At 42.6% G+C, this 12186-nt stretch overlaps 1 protein-coding gene across 1 annotated transcript in view; it reads right to left on the bottom strand.

The window, feature by feature from the left end:
- LOC130120784 (interleukin-22 receptor subunit alpha-1-like) overlaps positions 1-10047 on the bottom strand; it is a 48906-nt gene extending 38859 nt beyond the window's left edge. The window contains exons 1-3 of the mRNA XM_056289522.1: positions 9951-10047; positions 8954-9094; positions 1533-1659 (exon numbers count right to left, since the gene is read on the bottom strand). Coding sequence (XP_056145497.1) covers positions 1533-1659; positions 8954-9002 — 176 coding nt within the window. The 5' untranslated portion in view covers positions 9003-9094; positions 9951-10047. The remainder of the gene's footprint in view (positions 1-1532; positions 1660-8953; positions 9095-9950) is intronic.
- Between the last annotated feature and the right edge of the window lie 2139 nt (positions 10048-12186).

Below are 12186 nucleotides of genomic sequence, written 5' to 3'. Positions count from 1 at the left end.
AGCCGCGGCGAGAACGGCCGGCTGTGAGAGTTGGGGCGGCGTGGCCGAAGTGGATTCACACACATCTTCTGCTCCAAACATGTTCAATTCGGGGTCACCAATGTGGCAGGAATGAGGAAAAACACATGAGACCAAGGCGAGTTTGATGTTTATTCCTCAACTCCAAAAAACCAACTGCAGCAGGAACAACCCTGCACCGGCAAGCCTGGGAACGTAAACCACGCCCCCAGTCCTGCTGGGTGAGAGGCATAGCCCCTGGTGTCCGCCACAACTTCCAAAAAGAGGTGTCAACAATCTTCATTACATGTTGACTCTCTTTGTTTTGAGGGGAAGCGCCTTCCACTTGGGGAGGGCCCCCCACCTACAGTTGCAACCAAAATGATTCAACCCCCACTGCAAATTAGGTTTATTGGCAAAATTTGCAAACTCTCAGCTGTTTGCAATAAACAAATCAAACAAGAATTTAAATAGCTCAACACAACTAATATTACAAGTGGTTTCTCCAAATTCAACACAAAATGCCACTTTTAAAGACTACTTGCAGTCTCAACATTATTCAACCCCTTCATGACAAGCGTCTTTAGTACTTAGTAGAGCACCCTTTTGCTGTTATGACCTGCTGCAAATGTGATGCATAGCCAGACACCAGCTTCTGGCAGCGTTCCTGAGGAATCTTAGCCCATTCCTCATGGGCAATGGCATCCAGTTCATTAATATTCTTGGGCTTGCGTGCTGCAACCACCTTCTTCAAATACCACCAAAGACTTTCTATGGGGTTCAAGTCAGGCAACTGTGATGGCCACTCTAGAATCTTCCTGGACTTCTTCTGAAACCAAGCCTTGGTGGACTTTGAGGTATGCTTGGGATCATTGTCCTGTTGAAAGGTCCAATGACGCCCAAGCTTGAGCTTCCTCACAGACAGTATGACGTTTTCTCTTAGGATTTCCTGATACTTGATTGAATCCATCTTACCCTCCACACGCTGCAGGTTTCCAGTGCCAGGGGAAGAAAAGCAGCCCCAGTGCATCACCGAGCCACTGCCATGCTTCACTGTAGGCAGGGTGTTCTTTTCAGCGTATGCTTCATTCTTCCTCCTCCAGACATACCGCTGATCCATAGACCCAAAAAGTTCCAGTTTGGTTTCATCGCGCCACAGAACAGAATCCCGAAACCTCTTTGGCTTATTTATATGGTTTTGAGCATACTGGAGCCGACTTTTCTTGTGCTTTTGGGTCAGTAGTGGTGTATGTCTTGGCGTTCAGACATGGAGCCCTTCAGCGTTTAGCATGCACCTTACTGTGCAAACTGCAACCTCAGTGCCTGCTGTCACCAAGTCTTGCTGCAGGTCTTTTGCAGTCACTCGAGGGTTTTTGACCACCTGCCTCCTCAGGAATCTGGTGGCAGCCGTTGATGGCTTCCTCTTTGTGTGGACACAGGCAGACAGGTGCGCGCGCGCGCACACATACACACACATACACACACATACGCACAAGTGCACATATATAAATAAATGCATGCACACCCACACAAACCTTGCACGGAATGAGACACTGTAGTAGGCTTGTCTACTGGTCCCTGGTCCAGGCTCCCATGTCAACAGATGAATGAAATGACGGGAAAACAGGGTCACCTTTACAGGTTCAGGGAGCTCACTCATAACTGAAAAAATAAAAATACAAAACAGTTAAACATAAATCATATAAAATCGGATGTCAATTTATGGATGCAACCTGAAAAGTATGATCAATGATCAAATAGCTTCCTTTAGTCCCACTGTCTGTGCCAATGGGTGGGGTTTATCACATAATCCTGTTACCAGGAAGTTTAGACAATTGTTCGAATACAGCCTAAAGTGAAATTTACTACACTTTACCGACAAGTTAGCTAATGCACTCAGTTGTCCTGATGTTGTACAAATCCACCAATATGGTACTCCAAAGATGTTCAATTACACATAAAAAAATTAATCCATGTCTGGTACACTACAGTATGCATGTTCTTTTAGATCAGTGGTTCACAGGCTGGGGTGCAGGATCCCCAGAAGGTTCAGGAAATGGTTTTACGGAGACAAGTTAAAATTTAAAGAATATCATACAAAATAGAGTTCTTAATATTTTTTTCAATCTTTGACTTAAGGATGGGAGAGATCAACTGACTAGTTGGTTTAATCTGTCATGGTAGTCAACATCAACATTAGGGATGGGTACAAGCACACAAGTACTCTGCATAACCTAATTACCTATTCAAAAATTGTCAGTGCACTCAGACTTAAAAATATATGGGCCTATATTTCTACATCTATCAATCTATCTATCCATCGACAGAGTAAGACTTTAAAAAGTTAGACAATTAAAATATCTATAAATAAAACACATGTTCATCATACTCATAAAACATTTTATAAGCAATTGCTAAATTAATTTGGGTAGAGCTATTAACAGTTATTGATTCTATCATGTCATGCCACTTGCACACAAAGGTGATTGCTGAGCAGAGTGAGGTGAAGATATTTTGAACAAATGGATCGATCAATCATTCATATGCATCAAACGCCACTACCATAAGGAGTTTTATGATTAATCATATACGAGTCAAGCAGAAATACAAAACAAGATGATGGAAAGCAATCTCACATCATGTTGTGTACCAGCACTGTCCTGCACCACTCTGAGCCAGCTAGAATGGGACCGATTACCCAGCTAATAGTTAAACTAATATACTTGCATAAGTTTATTTTCTGATTACATGAAATGAAAAACCTTTGCTGTTAGTGTTGAGTAAAATCTTAAGAGTTACTCACATTGAGTGTAGCCAGTTAGCATAAATGATATGTGCATCAATTAAGGTACTGAGTGCTAAAGCAGTCCTTTCAAATTTCATGCGAATACTCCAACATGGAAATCAGCTCAAATACACATTCCTAGTCAAAATACATATTTGGACAAAATCCACCCTTATTAGGTGTTATTGGCTGCATTTAAAAATATGATTTTATATCACAAACATATTTTTGTAACTTTTGATGAAAAGTTTTCTTCATAAAAATGTAAAAATATAAAAATGTCCTAAACCAAAAAAAAAAAAAAAATCTCAGATTCCATGAGGATTGTATGAGAATTTCTGAGTTGAAGTTGTCGCAAATCAGTAATGGAGAAAATGTTGAAGCACTATAAGAAGTTGTCGCAAATCAGTAATGGAGAAAATGTTGAAGCACTGTAAAAGTGTAATTATTTTGATTCTGGAAATAATAGTGTGTCAACTACAGGCTCTGCCAAGGTTATTGGGCTTAGTCATTTACCAATGTCAAGATGCATCGGCATATCTTTATAAAGGAAGATGAGACAAGCTATCCAAAACAAACAGGCCCGTATTCCTGCAAGCTTACCATTTTCAAATGAAGCAAAAGAACATAAGAGAGAACGTGTTATCACAAATATCATGGCTATGATTTGGTCGCAGGCATGAGCTCAAGGGGAGTGCTGTAGATCATCACACTGAACCAAGCTCAGTTTTAAGCTTATCTCATGTATTACACCACTTTGATTTTGCACCCACGTTTAAGATCACGCCTAATCCAAAACATCTCACCTTAAATATCTGAACTCATCAACAATCTCAAACAAATGGTTCATGGGGATAGTTGACCTTACTGGATTAAACTGGCTACCATTTAGATTATTATAATAAGTTAAATTAAAAGGGAAATTTTCTATTTTCAACTTTATCTCCATATAATGGTCCTCAGTTATACCCAATATAGAATGACACCATTTTTGCCTACTAGCTCTCTGTCCCTGGGGAGCGCTGTTGATAGGTCAAAAGTTGACCTGCCAGGGGCATCCGGGTAGCGTAGCGGTCTATTCCGTTGCATACCAACACGGGGATCTCCGATTCAAATCCCCGTGTTACCTCCGGCTTGGTCAGGCATCCCTAGACACAATTGTCCGCGTCTGCGGGTGGGAAGCTGGATGTGGGTATGTGTCCTGGTCGCTGTCCTCTGGTCAGTTGGGGCGTCTGTTTGAGGGAGGGGGAACAGCATTATCCTCCCACACGTTATGTCCCCCTCGCGAAACTCCTGACCATCAGGTGAAAAGAAGCAGCTAGCAACTCCACGTGTATCAGAGGAGGCATGTGGTAGTCTGCAGCCCTCCCCAGATCGGCAGAGGGGAAGGAGCAGCGACCGGGATGGCTTGGAAGATTGTGATACTCTTAAAAAGTAAAATACAACAAGCAGAAACGTATGGCTGAGATGTACCAGTAGAGAGCTGTAACGCAGTGTGCTTGGACCCAATTGCAGAGAAGATGCAGTTGGTAAAGTACCAAGTCTTTTTACTAGACTTCAGAACAAAACAAATAAAAGACCACTGCCAAATAGGGCAGGCAATAATGCAATCTTGAATGAACAAATACTAAACAAACACTCTCTCACACAGAGGAGGCAGATGAAACACTCTCTCCCACAGAGGAGGCAGATGAGGGTTTGGGATCCAAGCGCTTCCGCAGACAAACGTGAAGCCTCTCTAAGACTGGAACAGAAATATCTGCAAAACACCCAGTCAAACAGTCCCCAGCACAGGTGCACACCATCACAGGCCAATCAAGGAGACGGGCGCAGGTAAACCAAAGCACCAATCAGGAGATGGGAGAGCCCAGATCACAGACCATGACAGGTGCACCTAAACACAGACCAACCAGTACGCAGGTGCCACTCATACTGGCTGATTGCAGGCCGATGGGAAATGTCACCTGTTGGCTGCTGATCCTCTGGCCAGTGATCATGTCAAGAACACGACAAATAGGACATCTACTACTACTACTACTTTCGGCTGCTCCCGTTAGGGGTCGCCACAGCGGATCATCCCATCCGCATATTTGATTTGGCAAAGATTTTACGCCGGATGCCCTTCCTGACGCAACCCTCCCCATTTGTCCGGGCTTGGGACTGGCACTAAGGATGCACTGGCTTGTGCATCCTCAGTAGGACAAATAGGACATAATTCCTGATATTTTGGTGGAGTCTACAGTACAACCCAGAGTGCACTGAAAGGAGTTACGTGAAATGGAGCGATAGGACAAGTGGCCCCAGCAGGATTTTCTGCACAAGACGCAGCTACATTAGTGACTTATGGTGACTGGGGTGTACCTGTAAAATTGTGCACCAATGCCTTCTCAGAGAGTCTGTGTTGCCATGAATTACACCAAGGGTAATTTGCATGTGTAACATGCCATGACAGTATTGGTCTGTATTTGGATAAGGGAGTTTAGGAGAGTTTTTTCCAAGATTCCCAAAGTAAACTAGAAAAGTCAACCCAAGCAAGCAGATTTGAGACGCTTGCTTTGCTTTGAGATGACTGTTGAATAAGTACAATATAACATTTTCTAAGGGAATGTGATAACTTTGGTGGACATCTACCTGGCTCACACGATTATACTGTGTAACTACAAATTTGTTGACAGTTTTATTTCAACATGTAAGACCATTATTGACATCAGCTGTTAGCTTGTTACCTAACGTTATACACGGTATATTTGTTTTCGTTCTATTCTTATCAACTTAACAATTACGCTTTGTGGAAAATATCAGCGATATCAATTACTGTCATCAATTATTTGATCATTGTAACAACACCCAAAGTTGAATATGACCTGGCCCCAGTGGGGTTGGATCTCAGACTGCAGAATTCACAATGAACTTTGGGTACTGTAAGAACGACTGAATAGAGCCGGAACTTGAGTGTAAGCAGAGAAATGGCCTTTTCTCAGCCAATATTGGGTGCCTTTGAGTTTTTTTTTTGTTTTTTTGGCAATATCAATTCAGGTAACATTCAAGATTGACATAGCATCCACAATAATGACGGTGAAATCACTTGTTAAAGCTGCTATATTGAGTTTCTGATTATTAGTCTCAATTTAATTTCAAAGTCTCTATAATATCGCCAACATAATCAAATGAGACCAACAGTGAGAAGATTAGCTATTACTATATAATTATTCCAAATGCTTGTCTCAGCTTTCAAAACCCAGCCACTGAGGATGCACAAGCCAGTGCATTCTTAGTGCCGGTTCCAAGTCCGGATAAATGGGGAGGGTTGCATCAGGAAGGGTATCTGGTGTAAAATCTTTGCCAAATTAAATATGCGGATCATAAATCAGCTTTCCATACCGGATCAGTTGAGGCCCTGGTTACCAACGACTGTTGGCCAGCAGGTTGCCCCGGTGGAAACTATGCTGTTGTTGGGTGAAGGAGAAGGAGCGGGGGAAGGCATGTGCAGAGACAGAGGAAGAGGAGGAAGGGTAAAAGTATGGAGGTTAGAGTCGGAACTTTGAATGTTGGCACTATGACTAAAGGGAGAGAGCTGGCTGATATGATGGAGAGAAGAAAGGTAGATATACTGTGTGTGCAACAGATTAGGTGGAAAGGGAATAAGGCCAGGAGCATCGGAGGTGGGTTCACACTCTTCTACCATGGTACGACTGGGAGGAGAAATGGGGTAGGGGTAGTTCTGAAGGAAGAGTATGTCAAGAGTGTGTTGGAGGTGAAGAGAGTGTCGGACAGAGTGATGAGTACGAAGCTAGAAATCGAAGGTGTGTTGATTAATGTTATCAGCGCATATGCCCCGCAGATTGGGTGTGAGGGGAAAGAGAAAGAAGAATTCTGGAGTGAGTTGGATGACGCGGTGGAGAAGGTACCAAAGGAGGAGACAGTGGTGATTGGAGCGGACTTCAGTGGGCATGTTGGTGAAGGGGACAGAGGTGATGGGTAGGTATGGTGTCAAGGAGAGGAATGCAGAATGACAGATGGCGGTGGATTTTTCGAAAAGAATGAAAATGGCAGTGGTGAATACATATTTCAAGAAGAGGGAGGAACACAAGGTGTCATATTAGAGTGGAGGAAAGTTCACACAGGTGGACTATATCTTATGTACTAGGAGGCGCAACCTGAAAAGGACTGGAGACTGCAAGGTGGTGACAGGGGAGAACATAGCTAGGCAGCATCGGATGGTGGTCTGTAGGAAGACTTTGGAGACCAAAAAGAGGAAGAGACTGAAGGCAGAGCCAAGGATCAAATGGTGGAGGTTGAAGAAGGAAGAATGTTGTATGGAGTTCAGGGAGGAAAAGAGTGTCAGGAGTGATTTGCGACAGAAGGTTAACAGCAAGAGTTAAAGGGAAGGTTTATAAGATGGTTGTGAGATCAGCTATGTTATCTCATTACCTTCTTACAATAATGGCCTAAGTCATATTTTCAAGTTTTTCAAAAAACAGAATAAACTGAAATAAATATAGAATATATGATATTTCTTAATCATTTCACACAAAAAGGTTATGACAATATATGACTATTGACATACAAATAATGCTATGACACTAACGAAAAGACAGGAGACGGAGCTGGAGGTGGCAGAGTTGAAGATGCTAAGATTTTCATTGGGAGTGATGAAGGAGGACAGGATTAGGAATGAGTATATTAGAGAGACAGCTCAGGTTGGATGGTTTAGATACAAAACAAGACAGGCAAGATTGATATGGTTTGGACATGTGCGGAGGAGAGATGCTGGGTATATTGGGAGAAGGATGCTGAATATGGAGCTGCCAGGGAAGAAGAAAAGAGGAAGGCCAACAAGGTGGCTTATGGATGTGGTAAGAGAGGACATGCAGGTGACCGGTGTGGCAGAGGAAGAAGCAGAGGACAGGAAGAAATGGAAACGGATGATCCGCTGTGGCGACCCATAACGGGAGCAGCCGAAAGTAGTAGTAGTAGTAGTAGCTTGTCTAAACTTTAACCAAAATTTGGTATCTCTAATTGATATACATACAAAAAATAATTTTTAAGTCTTATCTTAAAGTGATTTGTAAAGTTTATCTGCCCTAATCCTTTGGGTAAACTTAGTTTAGACAGATTTTCACTTCCCAACATCCACAATCACTTCCATTAAATCTGTTGATGGAAACTTGGATGGTTTTGATCATTTATATTTACAAAAATAGATCATCACCTTCTTGACACATCAATATCACAATATCAGACTGTAACACTCTGCCTCTGTTATCAGTTTCCTGAAATTTTATCAGTAATGTCAATACATACATGCCAAACAAACATGCATACTGTAAAATGAATCAGTTTACACTGATGAGGAATTCACACCAAATTCACCCACAATGAATTAACCTAAAGGTGCCATGTGTAAGTTATATCATTCCTGACTAATATCTGTTCAGTGATGTGGATAAAGACCACAAGTCAAAATAAGAAAAACAAATTTAAAAAAGTGCGGGTACACACAATTTCTGCAAGCATCTGCCATTTTTCAAATATCCTCAATACATGTGGGCTGTGCTCCCTTTGGCCTTGCTGGCATGCTGTGTATTGCACAGTGGCAAGGGCAGGGCAAACTGCTTAAATGGAGTGCCAGGTATTGCATTGAATTGCGATCAGTAAGTGATCAAGCAACAACAGAGATTGCAGCAGAAGTTGTTGTAACATACCTTGTTGAGGATAACTTGTCACAGCCACAGCACCTAACTGCCATTTTTGTTGGCACATGTGGAATTTTGTTTACTTGATGCACTAGTTGGCAATTCAGGTAGGCACATGCAGCACGTGCCGTTTCGTGTGATGAGGTTGAATGGTGTGGGAACCATACTCACCTGGCACAAAGCAGCATTTTGCCGGCTGGCTTATGGGGCACACCCATAAGTTGTTGTGACATAGTTTCTGCAAATCCTGCAAGTGTAGGGTGAATTCTTTTGGTGGATGGGTATCAAATAACAACAAAGACTCAGCTAAATAGGCTTCTATAATCTGCATAGTGAGGGAGCCATGAGTCATTTAAGTTGTTTTAACAAACCAATCATTTTATGCTTTAGGAAAATATAACACATGGCACCTTTAAGGAGAGCTTCCTTCACATGTTGGGTTGTTATAAAGTTGGTGAATGGTACACAAGCTTACCTGATGACAGCTGGGGTAGCCCTGCGAGCATCAACATTAGAGAAATCATGACAGCTTCACCATCTCCACTGAAACTCCATGTCCATCAAGCCGGCATCACCCTGAACTGGACACTTCTGGCATATTCTGTATGCACATTACCTGTGAATCTGGAGCAACTTAGTGACTGCCAGTAACTTGAGTTTTATATAAGACTTTTAGACTTTGTCTTGATGCATATTCAATATCCAGGTAAGAAAATCAAAGAAAGTTGAATCAGTTCATCTGGATACGTTTATTGACACGTTTCATCACTCAACTAAGTGACATTTTCAATCAATCAATCAATCAAAGTTGCATTTTATATAGCGCTTTTCAGTCTAAACTAACTGCAGGTATCCCCACCCCTTATAAACAATACAGCGGAAGAAGAGTGATGAAACGTATGTCGATAAACGCTGTATCCAGATGAACTGATTCAACCTTCTATGACTTTTAGACTTTTTGTCCCCGAGAGAAAACTCCTTTCCACAGCACCGTACACATCAGACAACAGTACATGCAACGAGACATCGTAACAACATACAATGACAGACACACTCAGGGGAAACATATCAAAAACATATGGGGTTACATTTAGATCACATTAACAAACTGATAAGAATTTGAGCAACTTCTCATCTAATGACCCAATGCTATCACCACAGTGACAGCGAGTGTGGCGTTAGACTGTTACCATGTGCTAGACTGAAGCTCAAACTCTCAACAGTTTGCGAACTTAACTTACTGTGATGATACAGTCACTACAACAAAGCCACGTTGAACAAAATGCCAATATTAGTGGAGATCCTATCATCGAAGGAAAGGGTAGCAAGAAGCTAGCGTTATTTCAATAGCCGTTTCACGACAGGGTTAACGCTAACATGCCAAACACAGTTACTAGCAAGGTAACGCTGGCGATACAACCTAACGTTAAGTAAGACTCGCTACATAAGAAATGAGAAATTAAGTATTCAACCTGTTCCAGGTGTCTTTCACATTTTGGTCCGTTAACAGTGGCTGACAGGAAGCATCTGACGATTACCAATTCGGAGCTGTTGAATCCATTACCGCCATCCCACGGCTCGAAGATTTTTAATAGGAAATCACGTGACTTCTAGAAAGGGGATGGGGGGGGGGTTCTGGTGCAGGGAGGCAACGGTAGCCATCGCTACAGTAGTAGTATTAGTGTACTTTTTTCCCTTTACTGAAAAGTTGACAAGTTGTACACATGTCACATTTTTACAACATGAATGACTACAGCACTAACAAACAAGCCAGGGGGGTAGGCCAAATAAAAAAGAAAAAGAATAAAAAGAAAAAGAAAACAAAAACATTTAAGACACAACAGCTAAGATCACAATTCATTTACATACATATTTTACAGCGAACACACGCCATTACAGTTTTTTGGGCCTTTTTATTGGCACTAGAATTAATACTTTTTATGTACTGTTCAAAACCTTAAAAAAACAATAAAAAAGGGGTCTTTGGTTTGTAAACTTGCACTTAAGTATATAGAATTTAGCTAGAATAATCAATAGATTTATGATACATGCTCGTTCCTCATTTATTGTCATAAGCAAAGAATCCGAAAATAATATACTCATAAAACAATGCACAATCCATGTATAAGGTGTCACATACATTTTGAAACATCTTTCCATAGAGCCCTAGAATAATGACAATGCCAAAAAAGATGGGGCACCGTTTCTGGATGAGCTGAGCAAAAGAACAATTTATATTTATATCGGCCTTAAATTTCTTGAGAAAATGCTTTGCAGGGTAAAATTTATGTAAAATTTTAAAGGAAACCTCTCTTATCTTATTAGAAATAAAGTATTTGTGAGTCAATGACCACACTTTTGACCAAGGAATATTCTTAGCAAAGTTGCTCCAATAAGTAGTGACATAAGGCTTCGTAACAACCTCACTCTGACACAAACAGCGAATAGCTTTGTTATTACTCTTGCAGGATGGTGAGAAACACATTTTCCCTCAAGGGAAATCAGCAGGATTAACCAAAGGAACATCTTCTTGAGCTAAACCCTTGCACAGAATTACAGAACCATTAGGAATAGCCCCCATTATCAGAGCAAATTCTTTAATTGTGACAGGAAAATTGAAATGAGAGACGAATTCGTTGTAGTTCATGAGATGGCCTTCGGGGTGATCAGCTGACTCACCAAAAAATATGTTTCTGTCAAACCAATTCTTCAAAAACTATACTCCTATTTTTATACAAGACATCCCTATCATCTGTGTACTAACTGGGTTCACAGGACGCTTTTTATTCTCTAGCATACATTTATGATTGAGTAAACAAAAGCTTACGACCGTGTACCCCGGGGCACTCTGTGGGGGGCGGGGGGTACTGCGGGAGTATGGGGTACCGGGGCAGTTGCTACAAGCCATCTGGTCCTTGTATAACCAAATTGAGAGCTGTGTCCGCCAGGCCACCATCCCAATGTCTGAAATTACACACACACACACATATATAGTAGCGAATTCGGGGGGCAACCACAGGAACTGCCGCAGCGCGAACCGCGGGAGACATCGTTAACCAGTCGACCAAAGGGTCGGACCCATTAGCCAACGTGTCTACTTATCCTTGCACGTTACACTTCCCCCCTTCCTTAGGGACAGCGCGTCCACGTGTATCCCACGTCTGACACCAATGTAGCGAATTTGGGGGGCAACCACAGGAACTGCCGCAGCCGGGACGCGAACCTGTATCGCCCGCGCCGCGGGAGACACCGCTGGCCGCTCGACTAAACGACTGGTTAACGTTGTCGCTTGCGGTGTGGGAGCCACGGGTTCGCGTCCCGGGTGCGGTGGTTCCGGGACTGCCCCCTGAACGGGTTCGCTAACCGCTCGACTAAACTGGTTAGCGATGTATCCCGGTACGGGTTCGCGTCCCGGCTGCGGCAGTTCCTGTGGTTGCCCACCCGTATTCATTACATTGGTGTCAGAAGTGGGATGCGCGCGGACGCGCTTCCCAAAGGACGGGGGTAGTGTAATGTGCATCGATAAGTACACGTTAGCCATTGACTAACGGGTCAGACCCTTTAGTCGAGCGGTTAGCGATGTCTCCCGTGGTGCGAGAAACACAGGTTCGCGTCCAGGCTGCCCCGAATTTGCTACTATATATATCAGAATACTTTATTCATCCCCGAGGGGAAATTGGGTGTGTGTGTGTGTGTGTGTGTGTGTGT

Source organism: Lampris incognitus, chromosome 11 (genome assembly GCF_029633865.1).
Source record: "Lampris incognitus isolate fLamInc1 chromosome 11, fLamInc1.hap2, whole genome shotgun sequence".
Lineage (NCBI taxonomy): Eukaryota > Metazoa > Chordata > Actinopteri > Lampriformes > Lampridae > Lampris > Lampris incognitus.
The sequence above is the reverse complement of the archived record's forward strand: the minus strand, read 5'-3'. Positions and strand labels throughout refer to the sequence as shown.